General features: G+C 40.4%; 1 protein-coding gene across 3 annotated transcripts in view; it reads left to right on the forward strand.

Moving 5' to 3' along the window:
• Nucleotides 1–25000, forward strand: part of LOC148898702 (neurogenic locus notch homolog protein 1-like) — a 68968-nt gene that overhangs the window by 30668 nt on the left and 13300 nt on the right. For all 3 annotated transcript variants that reach the window (XM_088993506.1, XM_088993504.1, XM_088993505.1), the window contains 18 exons: nucleotides 278–511; nucleotides 585–695; nucleotides 4275–4467; nucleotides 4801–4946; nucleotides 6104–6217; nucleotides 7780–7899; nucleotides 8816–8968; nucleotides 9971–10199; nucleotides 11405–11606; nucleotides 12446–12599; nucleotides 12768–12952; nucleotides 14885–15017; nucleotides 16366–16623; nucleotides 16736–16848; nucleotides 17715–18292; nucleotides 19201–19623; nucleotides 21127–21275; nucleotides 23580–23793. In XM_088993506.1, coding sequence (XP_088849632.1) covers nucleotides 278–511; nucleotides 585–695; nucleotides 4275–4467; nucleotides 4801–4946; nucleotides 6104–6217; nucleotides 7780–7899; nucleotides 8816–8968; nucleotides 9971–10199; nucleotides 11405–11606; nucleotides 12446–12599; nucleotides 12768–12952; nucleotides 14885–15017; nucleotides 16366–16623; nucleotides 16736–16848; nucleotides 17715–18292; nucleotides 19201–19623; nucleotides 21127–21275; nucleotides 23580–23793 — 3709 coding nt within the window. The remainder of the gene's footprint in view (nucleotides 1–277; nucleotides 512–584; nucleotides 696–4274; nucleotides 4468–4800; nucleotides 4947–6103; nucleotides 6218–7779; nucleotides 7900–8815; nucleotides 8969–9970; nucleotides 10200–11404; nucleotides 11607–12445; nucleotides 12600–12767; nucleotides 12953–14884; nucleotides 15018–16365; nucleotides 16624–16735; nucleotides 16849–17714; nucleotides 18293–19200; nucleotides 19624–21126; nucleotides 21276–23579; nucleotides 23794–25000) is intronic.

Raw genomic sequence — 25000 nt, forward strand, 5'->3', positions numbered from 1 at the left:
TTTCTCTCTCTCTCTCTCTCTCTCTCTCTCTCTTTCTCTCTCTCTCTCTCTCTCTTTCTCTCTCTCTCTCTCTCTCTCTCTCTCTCTCTCTCTCTCTCTCTCTCTCTCTCTCTCTCTCTCTCTCTCTCTCTCTCTCTCTCTCTCTCTCTCTCTCTCTCTCTGTCCTTCCGCCTGGCTATACAGCTAGCTAGCTAGGTAGCTAGCTGTCAATATCATGTAACATATTGAAGTGAAGTATTGAGGGTACCGCTATGTTAATATCAATCCTTCCGCTCAGGCTACACTGGGCAGCACTGCGAGACGGACTTGGATGAGTGCCACTCCGACCCGTGCCACTACGGCTCGTGCGTGGACGGCCTGGCCTCCTTCAGCTGCCTTTGCCACCCGGGTTACACGGGGCGGCTATGCGAGACCAACATCAATGAGTGTCTCAGTCAGCCGTGCAGGAACGGCGGCGTCTGCCAAGACAGGGAGAACGCGTACATCTGCAACTGCCCGACGGGAACCGCCGGTAGGAAAAGCGATGGAGTTGTTTTCTTTTCTTTAGGATGACTAGATTTGATTTTTCTTCTCCATTTTGGCAGGAATCGACTGCGAAATGAACATTGATGACTGCAAAAGCAACCCGTGCGACTACGGGAGCTGCATTGACAAGATCAATGGCTATGAGTGTGCCTGCAAACCCGGATACACTGGTAAGAAACGTGCATTGAAAGGAGAGGCGTTATATTAGCCCAACATTCACTTGGCTTTTCTACGGGTAATCTGCCCTGTTTCCAAAAATGTCCATTTTAGGTTGATTGAAAACTCAAAATTGTCAATTGCTGTCAAAGTCAATTTTTTTTTTTTTTTGTCTATGTGCCTTGCACGTCATTGGGCTTATTTTTTTTTATTAATTTGCCCCCTTGTAGAAGGGAAAAACATTGCCAGAGGTCTGACCAGCGCTTTATTGGCACCCCTCGCAAGAAAAAACAAAACGTGAACAAATGGCGCTCCACGTCACGCTTTTCAATTCCCAAATAAATTAGGGAATGGCAGCCAATGAGTTAATGACCAATCCAGGGTTTAAATAGGTGGAAATTGATTGCAGTATACTAAATTGTGACATTTTCCTTTCTGGTACATCTAGCTATCTATTCGTTACGTATTAGATAGCTCGCTAAATTTCTACCTATTCAACTATCTAGCTAACTATCTATGAGTTATCTATTAGCTATCTATCTAGCTATCAGTTATCTATTAGGTAGTTAGCTAACCTACCTATTTGAGTTATTAAACTATCTTGCTAACTATCTATGAGTTATCTATTAGCTATCGAGCTGGCTATCTATTAGTTATCTATTAGCTAGCTAGCTAAATTTCTACCTATTTGAGTTACTCAACTATCTAGCTAACTATCTATGAGTTATCTATTAGCTATCGAGCTGGCTATCTATGAGTTATCTATTAGCTAGCTAGCTAAATTTCTACCTATTTGAGTTACTCAACTATCTAGCTAACTATCTATGAGTTATCTATTAGGTAGCCAGCTAGCTTTCTATCTATTTGAGTTCGTTCCGGGTTGAGTGAACGCAGGCGCGTGTGGCTGCCGCTGCTCACCCACAGAAAAACTTTATCCTGTGACTGTAAAGTGACCTTGAGAGTTTTGAAAGGCACTTAGAAATGAATTATTATTATTATTATTATTATTATTATTATTATTATTATTATTATCAGGAGAAATGTATAATGTCCAGTAAGATCGTACATCATGACTTGATTTTGGTTTCCATGCGACCTGAGACCCGGACACAAAGCCGATTTAAGATTGGGCTGTTTGAGTCTCGGGTGACCGTTCGGCACAACCCGCTGCGGTTTTGGGGGAAGTTCAATTGTCACAAGCCGACAGTTGGTAGGCGAGCCAAGCACGCTCCTCCGAGGCCGAACCGGTATCGATTCCCCATCTCCACCCTGTCCCCAACCCGCCGCTGTTCGGACACGCAAGCTGCCTTTCCCGTACAAAGAGGACGCACACAAACACACACACACACCGTTGTGGGCAGCGTCACTGGAGATTTGAGTCGAAGAAAAGATAGGGTGAAAGATTCCTGAAAGTTGAGCTTTTAAAAGCTGTCCTGGAATTAAAGCCAAATGGCCTTCTCTTATGTCGCGAATAGCGGCAGCGATTCAAGTCGCTGACAAAAGGAGACCGAACCTCAAAATGGGACCCGATGGCCCTGAATGGACATCAAAGAACCACTTCAACCTTTTTTCCTGCAAACATCACATTTCTTATCTTCATTGACTCCTCCCATTTTTTCTATTGTGAAAGTAAATAATAATACAGTAAAGTCTCGTTATATCGATATTCAAGGGAGTCCGAAAAAATATCGATATAACCGGGACTATCGATATATCGATATATCCGACCCTGTTTGCATGTAATTTTCTCTGTGCGTGCATAGAAATAGTATCGATATAACCGGGACTATCGATATATCCGATATCGATATAACGAGACTTTACTGTAATAATACATTTGATTTATAAGCGCCTTTCAAAACTCTCAAGGTCACTTTACAGTCACATGATTAGTTTTTCTGTGGGTCAGCAGCGGCAGTCACACGCGCCAGCGTTCACTCAACCCGAAAGTAACTCAAATAGATAGAAAGCTAGCTCACTAGCTAATTGATAGCTAGCTAAATAGCCAGCTAGATAGCTAGCTAGGCATCCAGCTAGATAGCTAGATAGCTAGCCAGCGAGATAGCAAATTATATAGCGCTTCAACAACAGCTGAAGCTGGAACAAATAATAAAATTACTGTATTTTCTTATGTATAAGGCGCATCCAAAAGCCTTAATTTTCTACTAAAGATGACCCTGCGCCTTATACTCTGGCGCCTTAGATGCAAGTGTGCCTTATATGCGAAGTAATATTGAGCCACAACAGGTCTCGCAACTACTGTACCCCAGCCTCTAGCGTAGCGCCTTGTAATGTGGTTTGCCTTATATTTGTAAAACCTTTCTATATTTCGATCTTATTTTTGGATTCATTTTTTCATTCATTGAAGTTGCGCCTTATCCAGTGGCTTACGAACTTAATTGGTTCCCAGAGAGAGTGTGTAAGGCGAAAGGTGTGTATCCCAAAAATTAATTTCCCATAAGAAACCATTAAAATGAGAATAATCCGTTCCCAGGTGCCCATAAAACATAATTTTCTACTTTCTAATTTTCTAAGGCTCAAAACTACACAAAATATACTTTATTTTGTGTGTAATAAATTGCTATGGTGTTATAATTAAAGAAATAAACTGTACTGTACAATAAAGTCGTTTTATTTACCTTTGTGATGGTTGTTGATGGCATGATGGAATGGAGTGGCCGGCTGGTTTCATCAGCATTAAACACTTGATGAGGAACGTAGCCTTCTTCTTTCACCATCTTGACGAATGATCCCTTGTAGGTGATTTCTCTGCGATAATTTTACCTTGTTCCTCATCAATTGTGTTCTGTTTAGCTGGGTTGATAGCTTTTTGCATCAAGTGTACAGATGCCTTATGCGGGTCATTTGTGGAGCCTGATTGATGGGAATTTTAACCTTGCAGTCTACACTCTACCTTTGAACTATCACAGTTGAAATGAGTCCAAATTTCACTCACTGTCGTCTGCCTTTCTCTTTAATGTTTAAACCACCTCCCCCCACTGCTGCGTTTTTGACCAATCACGTGGCTTTAACCGAAGACTGGGGGCGGGGAATAGAGGACAAAAAAAATGTCGGTGCCATTTTCTTTCTTGGAGAATGGCTTCACTCTCTCTGTCTGTAACCCCCACCCCTCACTACTGCGTTCTTGACCAATCACGTGGCTTTAACCAACGACTGGGGGCAGGGAATAGAGGACCAAAACAAGCCGGCTGCCATTTTCTTGTTAGGAGAACGGGCTCGTTCGCGAACGACACATCACTCATTGTGGCAGCTCCGTGTGTATCCCTAAAAATAGTTTGTATGCCAAGGTAAAATTTTCATACATTTAACGTTTGTAAACCGAAAACTTCGTAAGCCCAGGGGTTCGTAAACCGAGGTGTCACTGTATATGGAAAACTTGAAAATACACCATTCATTGGGGGTGCGCCTTATACACCGGAAAATACAGTACATTACAGTCTTCAAATTTTTGCCTGATTACTATTTTATTCCACAAAAACTGCAAAACATTTTTCCCTGCTGTAATTTGCATCATTTTTTTAACCTAATCTTTAAATACGTACCAGAAAAAAAAACTCCTTTCTCAATTCCAGGTGCCATGTGTCACATCAACATAGACGAGTGCGCCCTCAACCCGTGCCAGAACGGCGGCACGTGCATCGACGGCATCAACCGCTTCACCTGCGTGTGTCCCGAGGGTTACCACGATGCCACTTGCTTCTCTCAGGTTAACGAGTGTCTCAGCAACCCATGCGTCCACGGCCACTGCGAGGACCAGCTCAACAGGTGAAGCCTTACAAAAACAGCATTTGTATTTTCATCTGGGAAAGCAGCACTTCATCACTTCGTCACCAAATTACACTCGTCGGTCGGGGTTGTATGGCGTAACAGATGACGGCTGAAGAAACTTCTCATCATTTGCCTAACAAAAATATTAAATATCATTTTCTTATGCCAACATGCAATCAAAAATTCAGTTTTGCATTAGATATGTCATCTTAAAGTAAAACCTTATATTTCTGGAAATATTTTACACTCAGCTGTTGTTAAAGCACTATATCAATCAATATGTATTGTATTGTATTGTATTTCACTTTGTGTGTATGATTCCATTTGCAGCTACAAATGCCTGTGCGACGCCGGCTGGAGCGGCAAAAATTGTGACATCAACAACAACGAGTGTGAATCCAACCCGTGCATGAATGGCGGCACTTGCAAGGATATGACTAGCGGCTACGTGTGCACCTGTCGCGTTGGCTTCGCCGGTCAGTCGCTTCACAAACGTCCATTATTGTTGTTTGTAATTCTCTTTCTTTTTCTGTGTTGGCAAGTCACAGCTAAAAAAATGGGATTTTTTTTGGACTGGATTCATATTTTTATGAACATGATACATGTTTTATTAACTCATTCACTGCCAGACGTGTGCAAAAAATGGGTCCACTTCAGTGCCAGGGTTTTTGTCACTTTCACTCAAATTGCAGGATACATAGAATATTGAGTTTTAGGACTACATAAACATTCAATACGGCGTTAGAAACCTTAGACTCTTCTTTCATCAGGAATAAAAGTATATGGGTCTGGAGTTATCTGAGCTTGAAATGGGGGCGGCATTCCAAAATACAATACAATCATAATAGTCATAATCCATTTGAAAACTCTCAAGGTCACTTCGCAGTTACCGTTTTTTTCTGTGTGTGAGCAGTGGCAGCCACACGCGCCAGCGTTCACTCAACCCCACAGTAAGTCAAATAGATAAAAAGCTAGCTAATAGATAGATAATAGATAGCTTATACATAGCTAGCTATTACACTAATAGATAGCCAGCTAGATAGCCAGCCAGAAAAACAGCTAATAGATAGCTAGCTAGATAGCTAATAGACAGCTAATAGATAGCTGGCCATCTAAATAATAATAATAATAATAATAACAATAAATTTGATTTCTAAGCACCTTTCAAAACTCTCAAGGTCGCTTTACAGTTATGAGGAAAATACATACATACTGATTGATATAGCACTTTAACAACAGCTGAAGCTTTAACAAAGTGCTAACATGGACATAAGGCAAAGGGGAAAAAAAACATTGCCAGAGGTCTGACCAGTGCTTTATCAACACCTCCCGCAAGAAAAACCGAAACCCGAACAAATTTGGGAATGGCGCTCCACGTCACTTTCCAATTCCCGAATAATACCTCTCTCTCTCTCCCGGCAAATTTGTGTTTTCATGTTTATTATGTTTGTTAAAGTCATTCTAAGGGCCTTGCATGCTGGGTCAGACAGGACAGTAATTTCATCTGTGCTTTATGTCATGCATATTAGCATATTTGACAATAAACCTGACTTTGACTTTGATAAATTTGGGAATGACAGAGAATGAGTTTAAAAAGTCAACTTTCTTCATTTTGTTTTTTTCCCAACCGCAGGTCCAAACTGTCAAACCAACATCAACGAATGTGCCTCCAACCCGTGCCTCAACCAGGGGATGTGCATCGACGACGTAGCGGGCTACAAGTGCAACTGCGTCCTTCCTTACACGGGTATGAAAATATTCCTCACCACGTTGACATGATTCTGCACTTTGTCTTCTTTTGAATTATCGGACTTTCACGGGGAAAAAAATACAAACATGCCAGAAACTCAACAAGCTTTCCGGTGCAAATTCAGCAGCAAGACTTTCCTTTCCAACCCTTCTGACCTCCGGAGATCCAAGCATCCCGGCAAAATATTTTTCATGTCATCTCTTATTTCAGTGTAAATCAACTTTTTGGAAAAATCCACACAGAACCCGAAAAAAAATGTCCGTTTTCACGGGTGGGAACGGGGCCGCTCCACATTTCCTGTTTGCCCGCTTTCCCGTCTCATGGCAGCAGCTAATGTCTACACAATGGGCGGAAGCCGTAGCCTCGCTTCCCGTTAGAGACGCGCCTTGTGGAAAAAGATAGGGAAACGTCTCCGCTGGGCTTCTTATTAGTGACGGAACCTGGAGAAAATCCTGCGATAGCGCTGGTTGAAAGATGGACCTCTTTCGCCGGGTTATCTCCTGAGTTCGTGACTCGCTAACGATGTCATGAACTTTAAAATGAAGTGTATCTTGTGACGTTATTTTGCTTCCCAGATTTAGTGGTGACTCAGCATATTCGCTAGAGACGTTGTACTTTTCAGATAATTGCATTTATACACCAACCAGTTCACTGAAGTACCAAGTACCGTATTTTCCGATGTATAAGAATAATAATACAGTAAAGTCTCGTTATATCGATATTCAAGGGAGTCCGAAAAAATATCGATATAACCGGGACTATCCATATATCCAACCCTGTTTGCATGTAATTTTCTCCGTGCGTGCATAGAAATAGTATCGATATAACCGGGACTATCGATATATCCGATATCGATATAACGAGACTTTACTGTAATACATTTCATTTACAAGCGCCTTTCAAAACTCTCAAGGTCACTTTACAGTCACAGGATCGGTTTTTCTGCGGGTGAGCAGCGGTAACTCAAACAGATAGAAAGCTAGCTAGCTAATAAATAGCCAGCTAGCTAACTAGTTAGACAGCCATGTAGCTAATAAATAGCCAGCTACATAGCAAGCTAGCTTAGCCAGAAAGCTAATAGATAGCAAATAGATAGCAAATAGATAGCCAGCCAGGTAGCTAGCTAATAGATAAAAAATTTAAGGCGCACCCTCACTTAACGGTGTATATCGATGAAAAGGTTTCTTCAGCCGTCATCTGTATTTCTTTGAAGGTGTCGGACGTTTCGCTTCTTATCCAAGATTCTTCTATACACCGGAAAATACAGTATTTTTCTAAATCATCCTGTACTAGCTCACTGCGAGCTGTCGTGAGCTCAGATTAGCAGTTAGCTGTTAGCCTACAGGTTCCATGCGAAATTAAAATAGAGGCTGTTGCAGTTGTTTATGAATTTGTTTTTCAATACAGCAAAAACTCACTCAGTAGTGCCATGTAGAAAAATATTTGAAATAAAAGGCAGCCATTTTGATTTGAAGCAACCAATTTGGACAAATTCCAAAGCATTCGCTTTGCCAAACTCAGGAATTCATCCTTTCATTCTAACATATTTTGTGTTCCAGGAGAAAACTGTGAAAGCGTAATGGCCCCCTGTAGCGGCAAACCTTGCAAACACGGAGGAGCGTGTCAGGAATCGGAAGACTATCAAAGCTTCTCTTGCGTCTGCCCCGGAGGATGGCAAGGTAAGGACTGATTTCAGGGATAACGACGCACAGAAAAAATATACGCCGTATTTTCCGGTGTATAAGGTGCATCCAAAAGCCTTGATTTCCTCCAAAAGATGCAGCCACTGACTCCATTTCCCCCTGTAGAAGAAGTAGTGCGTAATTCCACCCTCTACTGTAGTAGCGCCTTATATGGTGTGCCTTATATTTGGAAAACCTTTATATATTTCTATATTATACGGTGATACCTTGGCTTACGAACTTCATTGGTTCCCAGAAAGTGTGTGTAAGGTGAAAAGTGTGTATTACAAACATTAATTTCCCATAGAAAACCATTAAAATGAGAATAATCCGTTCCCAGGTCCCCATAAAACATAATTTTCTACTAAATAAGCCATAAAATTACACACAATATACATTATTTTATGTATAATAAATGTGCTATGGTATTGTAATTAAAGAAATAAACTACTGTATAATAAAGTGGTTTTATTTACCTTTGTGATGGTCGTTGATGGCTTGATGGTGAAGTATCTCAAAGAGCTCTGGGTTGTACATCCTCGAAGACACACTAGAAACTTCATTAATAGCTGGTTCCCTTGCTTGTATGTTCTCTTCAAATTGTACAGATGGCATGTGCAGGTTATTTGTGGAGCCTTATTGATGGGATATTTTAACCTTGCAGTCTAACTATCAATAAAGTTGAAACGAGTCCAAATTTCACTGTTTTCTCTCCATTTTCTGACCATTTCACTTTTGTTTTTTTTTTCACTTTTGTTTTTTTTTTTTGTTTCAAGCTCTGTCGTCTCTTTTTCGTGTGTGTGTGTGTGTGTGTGTGTGTGTTATTGGACTTTTTTATAAGGTATGGTCAAGCTTTGTGACGTCAAAAAGCATCTTGAAGTCACAGTTAACCATGTTTCATTTTTTTCCCCAGGCCAAACGTGTGAAGTGGACATTAAGGAATGCGTGAAGAATCCCTGCCTGAACGGAGCCACGTGCCACAACACCCTGGGAAGTTATCGCTGCGGCTGCAAACCAGGCTTCACTGGACGCAATTGCGAAACAGACATTGACGACTGCCAGCCTAGTATGACTTTTCATTTGGACCTGTTGTTGGTGGTGTGGGTGTATTTAAAAATATAGTACAGTGATACCTTGTCTTACGAACATTATTGGTTCCCAGACAGAGTTTGTAAGGCGAAAAGTATGTATCCCAAAAATTAATTTCCCATAGGAAACCATTAAAATGACAATAATCCGTTCCAGGTCCCCATAAAACATAATTTTCTACTTTCTAATTTTGTAAGCCTTAAAACTACACAAAATATACCTTATTTTATGTATAATAAATGTGCTATGGTATTATAATTAAAGAAATAAACTGTACAGTCTAATAAAGTCATTTTATTTACCTTTGTGATGGTCGTTGATGGCTTGATGGAATGGAGTGGCCGGTTTCCTCAGCATTAAACACTTGATGAGGAACGTAACCTTCTTCTTTCACCATCTTGAGGAATGATCCTTTGTAGGTGCTTTCGCTGCGATAATTTTATCTAGTTCCTCATCAATTGTGTTCTGTTTAGCTGGGTTGATAGCTTTTTGCATTAAGGCTACAGATGGCTTGTGCGGGTTGTTTGTGGAGCCTGATTGATGGGAATTTTAACCTTGCAGTCTACACTCTGCCTTTGAACTATCAAAGTTGAAACTCTCTCACTGCCGTCTGCCTGTCTCGTTAATGTTTAAACCACCCCCCTACTCCTGCGTTCTTAAACAATCATGTGGCTTTAACCGAAGACTGGGGGCGGGGAATAGAAAACAAAAATCGACTGCCATTTTGTTGTTAGAAGAACGGGCTCGTTTGCCAACGACACATCACTCATTGAGGCAGCTCCGTGTACGAAAAAGTTCGTATGCCAAGGTAATATTTTCATAAATGTAACGTTCGTAAACCGAGAAGTTCGTAAGTCAAGGGGTTTGTAAACCAAGGTATCACTGTATAGTCATGATGGAATGTAAATGCCACGATAAACGCGGATTGATTCACTCTAACAAAAAAAAAATGCTCACATGTCCCTTCCTTTATCATCAGACCCATGCAGCAATGGCGGCCTGTGTCAGGATCAGGCCAACGGCTTCCTGTGCACATGCCAGCCAGGCTTCAGGGGCCCCGCGTGCGACGAGGACATCAACGAGTGCGAGAGTAACCCGTGCAGGAACGGCGCCAACTGCACCGACTGCGTCAACAGCTACACCTGCACTTGCCCGCCCGGCTTCAGCGGCATCCACTGTGAAAACAACACGCCAGACTGCACGGAGAGGTACGCGCAGGGTTGAGATTTGTTTTGTCCATCGCTGCCCCCTGTGGTGAATGTTGGAAGTACAAGTAATTGCTTTGCCTGTTCAGTGATACCTCAGCTTACGAACTTAATTGGTCCCCAGAAAGTGTGTGTAAGGCGAAAAGTTAGTCTACTGAACATTTATTCCCCATAAGAAACCATAAAAAATGAGAATAATCCATTCCTAGGTCCCCATAAAACATAATTTTCGACTAAATAAGCCTTAAAACTACACAAAATATACCTTATTTTATGTATAATAAATGTATATTGTATTGGAATTAATGAAATAAAAGGTACTGTATAATAAAGTCGTTTTATTTACCTTTGTGATGGTCGTTGATGTAGTTGCCTGTTGATGCTATCCGAGTGAAGTTGCTGTGCTTTGGCTAGCTAGCTAGCTTTCTATCTATTTTAGTTACTTTTGGGTTGAGTGAATGCTGGCGCATGTGGCTGCCTCTGCTCACCCACAAAAAACATATCCTGTGACTGTAAAGTGACTTTGAGAGTTTTGAAAGGCGCTTATAAATTAAATGTATTACTATTATTATTATTTCTCGGCAATAATACCCTGACTCACACTGTCCCCTGCGAGCTGCTTTTCGTTAATCCAAATCAACAGAAGTTTTACAACCTCTTCTATTGCTTGAGACCGTTGCTTAGACAATACAAAAACACCTTTAACCACATGCAGCAATGGTCAACTTAGCATACTGGTACTGCGACGCTAAGTTACACAAACGCACACCTCGTTCGTGTTTTTGATGATCTCCATCTTCTGCTCGACCATAATTGTCTTTTGTGTCCTCTTCGGCTTAACACTAGCCTGTGGTGGGGTCTTTTTCTGTCCCATAATAGCAAAAGTACTCCACTTGATAGCAAACCACATCTGCACTCAAAGAGGGGGTGTGGAAAAGTAGTCCACCAGCCACCGTGGCGCTGTTCCACCGTGTGTTTTGGTGTTCATCGGCCGAAAACTAGTTCGTATGCCAAGATTCTATTCTCGTGAATTTAATGTTCATAAGGCGAAAAGTTCGTGAGCTAAAGCGTTCGTTCGCCGAGGTATCACTGTACTTTTATTTTTTTTATTTTTTTTTGTATTTATCTCATTGTTCCGGTTTGTACTTAGTCTTTGAGTACGTTTCCGCTCTAATACGTTTTCCAAACCCCCACATTTGTACTCGCAGTTCCTGTTTCAATGGCGGCACATGCGTGGATGGCATCAATGCGTTCACGTGCCTGTGCCCGGCCGGCTTCACCGGCAGCTACTGTCAGCACGACATCAATGAGTGCGACTCCAGACCCTGCATGCACGGCGGCACCTGCCAGGACAGCTACGGCACCTACAAGTGCACGTGTCCGCACGGATACACGGGACTTAATTGTCAGGTAGGAAATCGACTTGGAATCATGAGGTTTGGAATTTTAATCTTAGTTTGGGCATTATTTGATTGGAGGTACCTTTATTCGTCTCACAGTGGAGAAATTTGCATTTCACAGCAGCAAAGTTGTGAAAGGAAGAGGAAAGGAAAGAAAGAGGTAGAAAAACAAAATACAGGATCTGCTGGAAAGGCAGCCACTCTCGCGGCGCCATTCCAACAAAAAAACAAAACAAAATAACAAATAATATGACAACACAAAGACACAGAGTCATTCATTCTTCAGCACTTGCTGTACCCTCTTTGTGACATGAAGCAGTTCTAGATGGACGAGAGCATCACAGCGTCCTTTTCAGCAGTGGATTAATAATAATAATAATAATGCATTTCATTTTTAAGCGCGTTTCAAAACTCCCAAGGTCACTTTACAATACCAGGATCAGTTTTTCTGCGGGTGAACAGCGGCAGCCACATGCATCAGTGTTTACTCAACCCGGAATAACTCAAGTAGATAGAAAGTGAGCTAGCTAGCTCATAGGTAACTAATAGATAGCTCGCTAGCTAGTTATATAGATAGCTAACTAGGTAGCCAGCTGGCTAGTTCGATAGTGAATAGATAGCTTGCTAGGTAGCCAGCCAGCTAGTTAGACAGCGAATAGATAGCAAATAGCTAGCTGGCTCGGTAGCCAGCTAGCTAGTTAGATAGTGAATATATAGCAAATAGATAGCTAGCTAGGTAGCCAGCTACACAGCTAGCTAGGTAGACAGCCTTTCAAAACTCTCAAGATCTAGTTTGGAAATAATAAATAAAAGTAAACTAAACAGTATTATTTATGTATTTATTTTCAGAATTTGGTACGTTGGTGCAGCTCATCACCCTGTAAGAACGGGGGTACCTGCTGGCAAAGGGACACCGCCTACAGTTGCGAGTGCCAAACCGGCTGGGCGGGCATCTATTGCGACATACCGAGTGTCTCCTGTGAGGTAGCAGCTAAACAGAGAGGTAAAAATTGTCCATATGTTATGGAAAATGTATTCTTTCAGTACATTAAGCAAACATTTCTTCATATTCTCTAAGGGGGAAAAAAAAGTTGTCATTCGTCACTTGTGACCTGTTTTAAATTCAAATAAACAAAAGTAAGATGACATGTTCGATTTCCTTTTTCCAAAGGGGTGGATGTTGCCAACCTGTGCCGTAACTCAGGCCAGTGTTTGGACACGGGTAACGTTCACCGCTGCCACTGCCGGGTGGGCTATACGGGAAGCTACTGTGAGGAACAAGTGGATGAATGCACGCCCAACCCCTGTCAAAATGGAGCCACTTGTTTGGACTTTCTTGGAGGATATACTTGCAAGGTAAAAAAAAAACGATCTCAATTTTAACAAGTAGAAGAAAATAAAAATACTTCAGCCATCTCACATAAAGAGAGATTCAAAAATACAATCCAGTAATACAAAATATGTATCGGTTTAAAGGGCCAAAAATAAAAACAACGAATTTTGCAAATCTAAATCAACTTGATGTCCCTGAATGCACCGTGTTGCTTATAATAATAATAATAATAATAATAACAATAATAATAATAATAATAATAATTCATTTGCTTTCTAAGCGCCTTTCAAAACTCCCAAGGTCACTTTACAGTCACAGGATCAGTTTTTCTGTGGGGGAGCAGCGGCGGCCTCACACACCACCGCTCATTCAACCCTCAAGTAACTCAAATAGATAAAAAAACTAGCTAGCTAGCCACTAGATAGCTAATAGATAGCCAGTCTGCTAGCTAGCTAGCTAACAGATAGCCAGCCAGCTAGCCATTAGATAGCCAATAGACAGCCAACCAGCCAGCTAGCCAATAGATAGCTTGCTAGCTGGATAGATAGCTAACAAATAGCCAACATATAGCCAGCTAACTAGCAAGCTAGCCACTAGATAGCTTATAGCAAGCAGTGCGTTTTTCGGCCCGTACCTGAGTATGTTTCAAACAGTTGAATGAAACAAATTGAAGTTTACTGTGAAGCTAACGCTACAGTATTTTAAATATAATTACCTAATTGTCCAGGCATGCGCTGCACTGCCCCCGTGAGGCTAAAGCAGGAACAATAGCTATTTAAATATTTTCATCTTTACAGTTTTAAAATCAATGAATAATCATGTTAGCTAATCATGATTTCAATGTCAATTGAAGAAAAATCTATATTTTTCTTTTTTTTTGTCATAATCGCCCTCTCGTGTGTGACATACGAAACTTACGTGTGTCAATAATAATAATAATAATAATAAAAATTTCATTCATATGATACAAAAGATTAAAAAAATACAGTATTTGTTTGTCCTGCTACTCTCAGTTCAGTGTTTCCTAAATGCATCATCCTGCCATCCCATTGGCTAAGAAAGAACTTTGCCATACGAGTCACCGTGTACAGATACAGTGATACCTTGCCTTACGAACTTAATTGGTTCCCAGACAGAGTGTGTAAGCGAAAAATGTGTATCCCAAAAATTAATTTCCCATAGGAAACCATTAAAATGACAATAATGCGTTCCCAGGTCCTCATAAAACATAATTTTCTACTTTCTAATTTTCTAAGCCTTAAAACTAGACGAAATATACCTTATTTTAGTGTATAATAAATATGCTATGGTATTATAATTAAAGAAATAAACTGTACTCTATAATAAAGTCGTTTTATTTACCTTTGTGATGGTCATTGATGGCTTGACGGAATGGAGTGGCCGCTTTCATCGGCATTAAACACTTGATGTGTACAGTCGGCCATTTTGTTGTTAGAAGAATCGGCTAGTTCGCGAAAGACACATCACTCATTGAGGCAGCTCCGTGTACGAAAAAAGTTTGTATGCCAAGGTTAAGTTCGTATGCCAAGGTAAAAATTTCATAAATTTAACGTTCGTAAACTGAAAAGTGCGTAAGCCATGGGGTTCGTAAACCGAAGTATCACTGTAAATCATGCGTGGAATGAATTAGGGCATTTATATGCAAAATGTATCTCAACTTAAGTACTTAAGTCGGCTTAATTTTCTATTTCAGAAAATTATTTTTGAACTAATTAATTTCGTAAATAGACGTACCACTGTACATGAAATAGTATCACTGCAACTACTCAGCCACATTTATAAACTGCATTCACGTACAGTAATGCTAATCTCCCCTCGACAAAAAAAGCTCCAGGCCCGGAAAGAAAAACGCCATGTAAACAAAAATCTTTGTGTTTCATGTCCGCCATTGATTTAACTCTTCTTCCTCTTCTTCCTCCATCTTTCCGTCGCAGTGCTCGCCAGGCTTTGTGGGGACCAACTGCTCGGATGAGATCAATGAGTGCTTCTCCCAGCCGTGCCAGCATGGGGGCACCTGCATTGACCTGATCAATACCTACAAATGCTCCTGTCCCAGGGGAACGCAAGGTCAGGAACACCCCCGAATCCTCTTTTCTGTGTCTCTTATTTAATTACACTTTTAGTTGAGGATGTGCAGAACATTTTTTAGGTACATTTTTGGATAGTTTTGGATACATTTTCTCCATAGATGTCATCAACATGGCGTCCGTACTAATAGATACAGTGAGACCTCAACTTACGAACTTAATTGGTTCCCAGACAGAGTGTGTAAGGTGAAAAGTGTGTATCTCAAAACAAAAATCCCCATAGGAAACCATTAAAATGGGAATAATCCGTTCCCGGGTTTCCATAAAATATAACTAAATAAGCCTTAAAACTACAAACAACATACCTTATTCTATATAATAAAAGTGCAATTGTATTGTAATGAAAGAAATACACTGCATTGTATCATAGTCACTTTATTTACATTTGTGATGGTCATTGATGGCTTGATGAAATGGCGTTGGAGGTCGAAGGTCAAAGGGAATTGCTGTTTGGAAAGAGAGGCGCATTACATGACGACTGTAATTAAAGAAATAAACTGCTGTAAAATAAAGTTTTATTTACCTTTTTGATGGTCGTTGATGGCTTATGGAAGGAGAGTCACCTTCCATAAGGACTGTTGGTAACTTCACCTCTGGTGCTGTTCGGTCGTGTGCTTCCGCCGAAGATCACTCCGCCAGCCGTGGTGGGTGTGTATTATGAAAATAGTGCTTATTATAAGGTTTAATTTTCATAAATTTGACATTTGTAAGACAAAAGGTTTGTAAGTTGAGGTCTCACTGTACTGAGTGCAAATATCACGTGACGGAGCAAGATTGTATGATTTTCGGCACTGAAACTTTCAACTGCTTCATGTCACAAAGAGGTTATTTGATACTAGTTGACACAAATTCCCAGCAGACAAATCAGCCCATTTCCAACGGAGCTTGGGCGCCATCTTGTGCATTTTCGGGGAGCTACATTGGAGTCCAGACGCCTCAAAATGATACGGAAGGACTTCTTTAATCGATTGCAAACATTTATGCTTTCCTCTTCAGAACTATTTGAATCATATTCATAACTGGATGAGTAACAAGAAAGCATCTTCTCCGAATCTGAAGCCATTGTTTTGATTCTTGAGCAAGGCAAGACGTCCAGGCGTGACATCACGAACAAGGGGGCGGGACCTTCTTAAACTTGCCATTTCCGGGGTCATTTTGAAGTAGTTTTGGGACGCTTTAAGTCGTTTTTTATTGGTGTTTTGCATTTGACTAAAAATATCAGCCTGCGTGTTTTGGGTATTTTAGATGCTATAAAACGTTTTTCTGATGTCAGTTAGGAAACAAAAAAATGGTGTCGGTTGTCCTTTAATTCTTTACATTAACACCAGGCATCAACTGCGAGATCAACGCGGACGATTGCACGCCGCTGTCCGAACCGCTCAGCAAAGAGCCCAAGTGTTTCAACCATGGCAGGTGCGTGGATGGTGTGGGAGGCTACCACTGCCTCTGCCCGCCGGGATACGTGGGCGAACGCTGCGAAGGCGACGTCAACGAGTGCCTCTCCAACCCTTGTGATCCGCGCGGCACGCACAGCTGCATCCAGCTGGCCAACAACTACCGTTGCGAGTGTCGTACGGGATTCACAGGTACGTTTGAGTTAGCCTAGAAATGCTAAAAATTATGATGTTGATTTTACAGGCGATCGATCGGAAGTTTTCCGTGGTCAATATCACTCCTAATTTTCCCACTTGACGATAGGCCAGCGGTGTGACGCCGTGTTCGACGGTTGCAAAGGGAAACCGTGTCGCAACGGGGGGACATGTGCTGTCGCCAGTAACACCCCTCACGGCTTCATATGCAAATGTCCTTCGGTAAGTGTCACATGGTAACACGTACGGGCTAAAATCCGAACAAAGCGGTGAGACCTGAATATGGAATGAAGAGAATGGAATACAGACACTCCCCTACTTACAAACATTCGAGTTACAAACAACTGCACATACGAACATTTTTGTAATAATAATAATACATTTTAATTATAAGCGCCTTTCAAAACTCTCAAGGTACAGTCGTAGGATAGGTTTTTCTGTGGGTGAGCAGCGGCAGCCACATGCACCAGCGTTCACTCAACCCGGAAGTAACTTAAATAGATAGAAAGCTAGCCAGCTAGATAGATAGATAAATAGATAGATAGATAGATATGATGGATGGATAGATAGATAGATAGATAGATAGATAGATAGATAGATAGATAGATAGATAGATAGATAGATAGATAGATAGATAGATAGATAGATAGATAGATAGATAGATAGATAGATAGATAGATAGATAGATAGATAGCACATTTATTGTACATATAATAAGGTATATTTTGTGTAGTTTTAAGGCTTATTTAGTAGATAATTATGTTTTATGGGGATCTGGGAACGGATTATTCAAATTTTAATGGTTTCCTATGGAAAATTAGTTTTTGGGATACACACTTTTCGCCTTACACACTCTGTCTGGGGACCAATTTATTCGTAAGCTGAGGTATCACTGTTCTTATATAAATCCTAAATATACTGTACTTATATAAGCCTGATACATACATTCCATACACAATATAGCACTGAAGCAACTTATAAACAAATTCACCTTACAAATGACTGTATCTTGTTCGTAATTTGGGGAGTGTCCGTTTAGGGAAGAAATGAAAAGAAAATGTTGTTCATAGTGACTTTATCCCAAACAGGGATTCACGGGCTCCACGTGCGAATACAACGGCCAAGCATGCGGCAGCCTCCAATGCCACAACGGCGGCACGTGCATCTCGGGCCAAAAAAGCCCCAAGTGTCTTTGCACGGCGGCCTTCACGGGTCCCGAATGCCAGCACCCTAGCGACAGCCCGTGCAAGTCCAACCCCTGCTACAACTCGGGCACGTGCCAGGACACGGTCAAAGCGCCGTATTATCGCTGCGTTTGCCCGACCAACTTCAACGGGCTCTGGTGCCACATCCTGGACTACAGCTCCCCGGGTGGGCCGGGCCACGACGTGGCGCCATCGCCACCGTCGGCGCCGGATGAAGCATGCGAGATCCCCCGCTGCGAGGAGCGTAAACACAACCAGGTGTGCGACGTGCTGTGCAACAACCACGCGTGCGGTTGGGACAACGGCGACTGCTCGCTCAACTTCAACGACCCGTGGAAGAACTGCTCGGCCTCGCTGCAGTGTTGGCGCTATTTCAACGACGGCAAGTGCGATTCGCAGTGCGACAACGCCAGGTGTCTCTACGATGGATTTGACTGCCAGAATCTGGAAGGGCAATGCAAGTGAGTCGTCTATTGATCCTGTCGCAAAATGATCAACTTTATCTCATTCGTTGCCATTCTGGAGCGCAAATGCAGACTATGCTAGCTTAGCGCGCGTGCGCATGTTATGCTTTGATCAATCCGACCGTACGCAGTGATTAAAAAAAAAAAAAAATACAGTCATACCTTGGTTTATGAACCCCTTGGCTTACGAACTTTTCGGTTTCCGAACGTTAAATTTATGAAAATGTAACCTTGGCATACGAACTTTTTTCGGGATACACACGGAACTGCCTCAATGAGTGATGTGTCGTTCGCGAAGGAGCCCGTTCTTCTAACAATAAAATGGCAGCCGACTGTTTTTGTCCTCTATTCCCCTCCCCCAGTCTTCGGTTAAAGCCACGTTATTGGTCAAGAACGCAACAGTGAGGGGAGGTAGTTTAAACGTTAAAGAGACAGGCAGATGACAGTGAGTTTCAACTTTGATGATTCAAAGGCAGAGTGAAGACTGCAAGGTTAAAATTCCCATCAATCAGGCTCCACAAACAACCCGCACAAGCCATCTGTACAACACAATGTTTTCAGACCAAACAAAGTACGCAAAATCCATTGTGTGTCGCTTTCTCGGTCAGGGGCGTTCCTGGCGTGACATCACGTCAGGAATCGTCCCCAACTCAAAAACAACACTTCATGAATTTTCAGCTCGAGTCTTAAAACGTAAAATATCGCTATTTGCGGTGGAATCTTTGTAAAATATGCTAAGCAGAAGTCATTTGAAGTGATTTTACAAATTATGCACACAACTTGTCCGGAGGCGTCGGTTGTCCTTTAAAGATGCGCCGTTTTGTCCCAAAATGTCGGGATTTCTGGACCTGGTGTCCGGTTAAATGTCGCCCTATTCAGATTTGTAATTTGTTTCTGTTCCGCAGCCCACTGTACGACCAGTACTGCAAGGACCACTACGCCGACGGCCACTGCGACCAAGGCTGCAACAACGCCGAGTGCGAATGGGACGGCTTGGATTGCGCCCACAGCACGCCCGAGAAGCTTGCCCTGGGCCAGCTGGTGTTGGTGGTCCTCATCGTACCCGAGCAACTCCTTAACAACTCCTTCGGCTTCCTGCGAGAGCTCAGCCGCGTCCTGCGCACCAACGTGGTCTTCCGGATGGACGCGGAGGGCGAGGCCATGGTGTACCCCTATTATGGGAACGAGCAGGAGCTGAAAAAGTACAACGTCAAGCGCTCAACGGACGCTTGGTCCGACGTGCCGGGCAAGGTGATGAATGTGGTCCGGAGGAGCGTCGTCGGGCTTCGGTGGACAAAGCGAGAGCTGGACCAGCTGCAGATAAAAGGGTGACAAGGATTTATTTTCAACATCTCTACAGAAGTAGGAGTGGAAAATGAAGCCTGACTGATAGTGGTGGGAAAACGAAGCTTCATGAAGAACTTGTGATATACAGTAAAGTCTCGTTATATCGATATTCAAGGGAGTCCGAAAAAATGTCCATATAACCGGGACTATCGATATATCCGACCCTGTTTGCATGTAATTTTTGTGCATAGAAATAGTATCGATATAACCGGGACTATCGATATATCCGATATCGATATAACGAGACTTTACTGTATATATTTTTTGCTCCTCCAGATGATGCTCTTGGTTTGAATATGAACATTCGTGCAAAGGAAATGTCTTAAAAAAATCCATTGCATCTTTAAACCAAAACTGGCATCTAGAGGAGTCAAAAGCTATCACAAGTGCTTCATGAAGCTTCACTTGCCCATCACCACTGACCGATTCATTTGTGATGAGTATCGTATTTTCTGCACTTTGGGGCTCACCGCATTATAAGTTGCATCTTTAACAAATGACATATGTTTGAGCTTTTTGACAACGCCATTCATTCCCATAACAAACCAGCTGTTTAATTTTTTTCTCCACTGTAAAGTATTAATATTTCTGCGACATAATTTGTCTTTTAACAACAGCAAAGTATAACATGTAATAATAATAGTACATTTTTATTTATGTATATTTATTATTATTATTATTATTATTATTATTATTATTATAATTATTATTATAATTATTATTATTATTATTATTACAGTAAAGTCTCGTTATATCGATATCGGATATATCGATAGTCCCGGTTATATCGATACTATTTCTATGCACGCACGGAGAAAATTACATGCAAACAGGGTCGGATATATCGATAGTCCCGGTTATATCGATATTTTTTCGGATTCCCTCGAATATCGATATAACGAGACTTTACTGTATTATTATTATTATTATTATTATTATTATTATTATTATTATTATTATTATTATTATTATTACAGTAAAGTCTCGTTATATCGATATCGGATATATCGATAGTCCCGGTTATATCGATACTATTTCTATGCACGCACGGAGAAAATTACATGCAAACAGGGTCGGATATATCGATAGTCCCGGTTATATCGATATTTTTTCGGATTCCCTCGAATATCGATATAACGAGACTTTACTGTATTATTATTATTATTATTATTATTATTATTATTATTATTACAGTAAAGTCTCGTTATATCGATATCGGATATATCGATAGTCCCGGTTATATCGATACTATTTCTATGCACGCACGGAGAAAATTACATGCAAACAGGGTCGGATATATCGATAGTCCCGGTTATATCGATATTTTTTCGGACTCCCTCGAATATCGATATAACGAGACTTTACTGTGTTATTATTATTATTATTATTATTATTATTATTATTATTATTATTATTATTATTATTATTATTATTTCAAACACCTTTTTGAAGACAACTAAATGTATTTCTCGCTGGCCTCGTAGCTCCATCGTGCACTTAGAAGTTGACAACCGTCAGTGCGTCCAGCAGTCCAGCGAATGCTTCCCGAGCACCACAGACGCCGCCGCCTTCCTCGGGGCGTTGGCATCCAGTGGAAAACTGGACGTTCCCTACACCATTGAAGCCGTTTATAGTGAGTATACGTCTGCCTTAACGGGGGGAGGGTGGAAATCTGTGGCTCTGGGGCCTCGTGTGGTTCTTTCTTTCAAACGCTGAGGCCCGCGGTGACTTTGGGTTGTGTTGATTTTTCAAATGTTATTGAAAAGATAATTTTATTGTTGAAATGTTCGAATCAAATGTTTTTTTTTTTTTTTTATTTAAAACAGATTCTTATGTTTTGTTGTTTGTAAGGCAACTAGCGCCAAGATTTATTTAACTATTTTACTCCGTATACGCAAATCATTGATAAATATATATATTGTTAGTTTTCGTATTGGATTGGATTGGATTGAATTAGCCTTTATTAGTCACGCAGTGGAGAAATTTACATTTTACCGCAGCAAAGTGATGAAAGTAAGAGGAAAGGAAGAAGTAGAAATACAAAATACAGGATCTGCAATAAAGGCAGCCACTCTTGCGGCGCCAAGTCAAAACAACAACAACAAAATACATAAATAACAAATAATGTGACACAACACAAAAAACACAGGCAGTCATTCAATCTTGACCATTTTCCGCACCCTCTTTGTTGCATGAAGCAGTTCTAGATGAAAAATGAGAGGATGAAAGCCTCCTTTTCACCGGTGGATAAGGGATGTCATGGTGGAATGTGCACGTCCGTTACAAGCTAAATGTTGAAAGCAAACACGAAACTATAGCATTAACGAAAATAGATTGTATCACGTCTCCTGACCCACGTAAATCCGCTTCAATTCGAAGCTGCGACCGTTTCACATACGCATCGATGCTCGTTTCTCCTCATCAAGCCAACAATAAAAAAACGAAATAACAAATAATGTGACACAACACAAAAAAATACAGACAGGAGCAGAATAATTCACTGCACCGAGTGTGTACCGTATTTTATATACGGTACAGATATGGAAGGACTTCTTTAATCGATGGCAAACATTTATGCTTTCCTCTTCAGAACTACAGTAAAGTCTCGTTATATCGATATTCTCGGGAGTCGGAAAAAATATCGATACAACCGGACTATCGATATATCCGATCCTGCGGCATGTAAATTTTCTCCTTGCGTTCATAGAAATAGTATCGTAATAAGCAATACTATCGATATAACCGATATCGATATAACGAGACTTTACTGTATTTGAATCATATTCATAACTGGATGAGTAACAAGAAAGCATCTTCTCCGAATCGGAACTCTCTGAAGCCATTGTTTTGAATTCTGGAGCAAGGCAGTTAGTGAAAGTGGTTCCTGGCGTGACGTCATGAACAAGGGGGCGGGACTTTCTGAATCTCGTGGCAGTTTTGGGACATTAAGTCATTTTTAATGGTGTTTTGCATTTGACTAAAAATATTTTTGGGGTATTTTAGATGCTATAAAACGTTTTTCTAATGTCAGGAAACAAAAAAATGGTGTCGATTGTCCTTTAAACATTTGACAAAATTATGAGATCACAAACAATGAACAGTGATATAACGGGGGAATACTTCAATTGATTTTGAACGGGCCTCTTTCCGGTGTTTTTCCATACATGCTCGTACACGCGCAGGTGAGATACGTGCAACCCCCTAAAAAAAAAAAAAAATGGAAATATCCACGGCACCCGCCCACCCCCGGTCAGATCGTAACCCTGCCGCTCTTTGATTGTATATTTGTTATGCAGCTGTGAACAAATGCAGCGCCGATCAATCAATCCCTTTTCCTTAGCTGCACTTAAATCCACTTGGCTTCAGGCTCCAAAATGCTTAATTGCTGCAAATCAACTCCGAGGCAGCTCTCCATCTTTTTTTTTTTTTAAACTTCACGCAGTCAAGGCACGAGGAAAGGGGCTGCTGCTGCAACCTTCACCCCTTTGGATGTAATACCGGGACTTAAGGCTTTAGGTTGGGGAGGGGAGTTTATCATTTCTAAATCATTAGTAGGTGTGGGGGGGGGGGAAAGAGAAGGGAAAAAATTGATCGGGAGTGTGCTAGAAGTTGGGAGTCTTTGTTATCTGGAAAATCCTAATAAATCCTCCGTCTTTACAGCTTAAAGCGCGTGCAGTAATTTGAAGTTCATTAATCCCGCCCCCCCTCTCTCTTAAAGAAGAAATGGTAAAGTTGTCTCCCGGTACCCTGAGTTGAAAAGAAACTGAGAAGGGCGCTAGTGAGTGGTCTTTTTCTCCTTTTTTTTTTTTTAAATCACGCCCCATTCTTTTGCAATTGTGATTATTACCAAATAGATAGTTAGCCTGGCGGGCAGGGGTGGGGGGGGGACACACATTTCTGCTCGGTCCCGTGACCATGCTATGCATTCTCCCGGCAGGCGGCGCCGACCCGCAACCGCCGCAGGAACTTTACCCGCTCTACCTGGTGGTGGGGAGCCTGGCTATGCTGGCCCTGGTCGGCGTGGGGATGGTAGCCGCCCGTAAGCGCCGACACGAGCACGGGCGCCTCTGGCTCCCCGAGGGCTTCAAGACTAACGAGCACAGCAAGAAGAAGAGACGCGAGCCTGTCGGGGAGGATTCGGTGGGATTGAAGTAAGTTTAGTTTTTTTATGATTCGGTAGCGGGATAGGCGACACATTTCGGGAAAGGGGCGGACTGTAGTTGAAGTCGACGTGATGTTGATTGGGAATTTCTTTATTCGTAAAAGTCCCAGACTTAAAATAGAAATGTTTTTAACATGGAAGGAAGTGAGGACTTTTATTTTGAAAATTGATGAACTGTTATAAGGTGTTTCAAAACACCTATTTAGAATCGCATTTTCTGTGTAGCTCTTTCTCTTGTTTCTATTTATAACTGTTATTAACTTGTATTTATTGTATTCTATTTGAGATTGTATTTTATTGATTACAGTACTTATGCTTGTCTGTGACTGTAATTATTATTATTGTCATTAGTGGTAGTAATAGTAGTAGTAGTAGTAGTAGTATTAGTATCATTATTATTTTCATTATTATTTTATTATTGTTATTATAATAATATTATTAGTTATTAGTATTAGTCTTAGTATTAGTCTTAATATTAGTATTAGTATTGGTATTGGTATTATTATTATTATTATTATTATTATTATTACTATTGTTAATATTATTATTATTAGTATTATATTTTTTTATTATTATTATTATAATTGTTATTACCATCATTATTATTATTATCATTATTATTAATATTATTAGTAACAATATTATTATTATTACCATAATTATTATTATTATTATTAACAATAATAATAATATTATTATTATTATTATTATTAGTAGTAGTAGTAGTAGTAGTAGCATCATGATTATTATTATCATTATTATTTTCATTATTATTTTATTATTGTTATTATAATAATATTATTAGTTATTAGTATTAGTCTTAGTATTAGTATTAGTATTGGTATTATTATTATTATTATTATTACTATTGTTAATATTATTATTAGTAGTATTATATTTTTTTATTATTATTATTATAGTTGTTATTACCATCATTATTATTATTATCATTATTATTATTATTATTACCATAATTATTATTATTATTATTAACAATAATAATATTATTATTATTAGTAGTAGTAGTAGTAGTCGTAGTAGCATCATGATTATTATTATCATTATTATTAATATCATTAGTATTATTTTATTATTATTAGTAGTAGTATTAGTATTATAATTATTGTTGCCATTGTTATTATGATTATGATTATTATTATGATTATTATTATTATTATTGGTGTTATGATGAACAT

This window comes from Hippocampus bargibanti, linkage group LG04, assembly GCF_051943395.1.
Source record: "Hippocampus bargibanti isolate YZ-2025 linkage group LG04, ASM5194339v1, whole genome shotgun sequence".
Lineage (NCBI taxonomy): Eukaryota > Metazoa > Chordata > Actinopteri > Syngnathiformes > Syngnathidae > Hippocampus > Hippocampus bargibanti.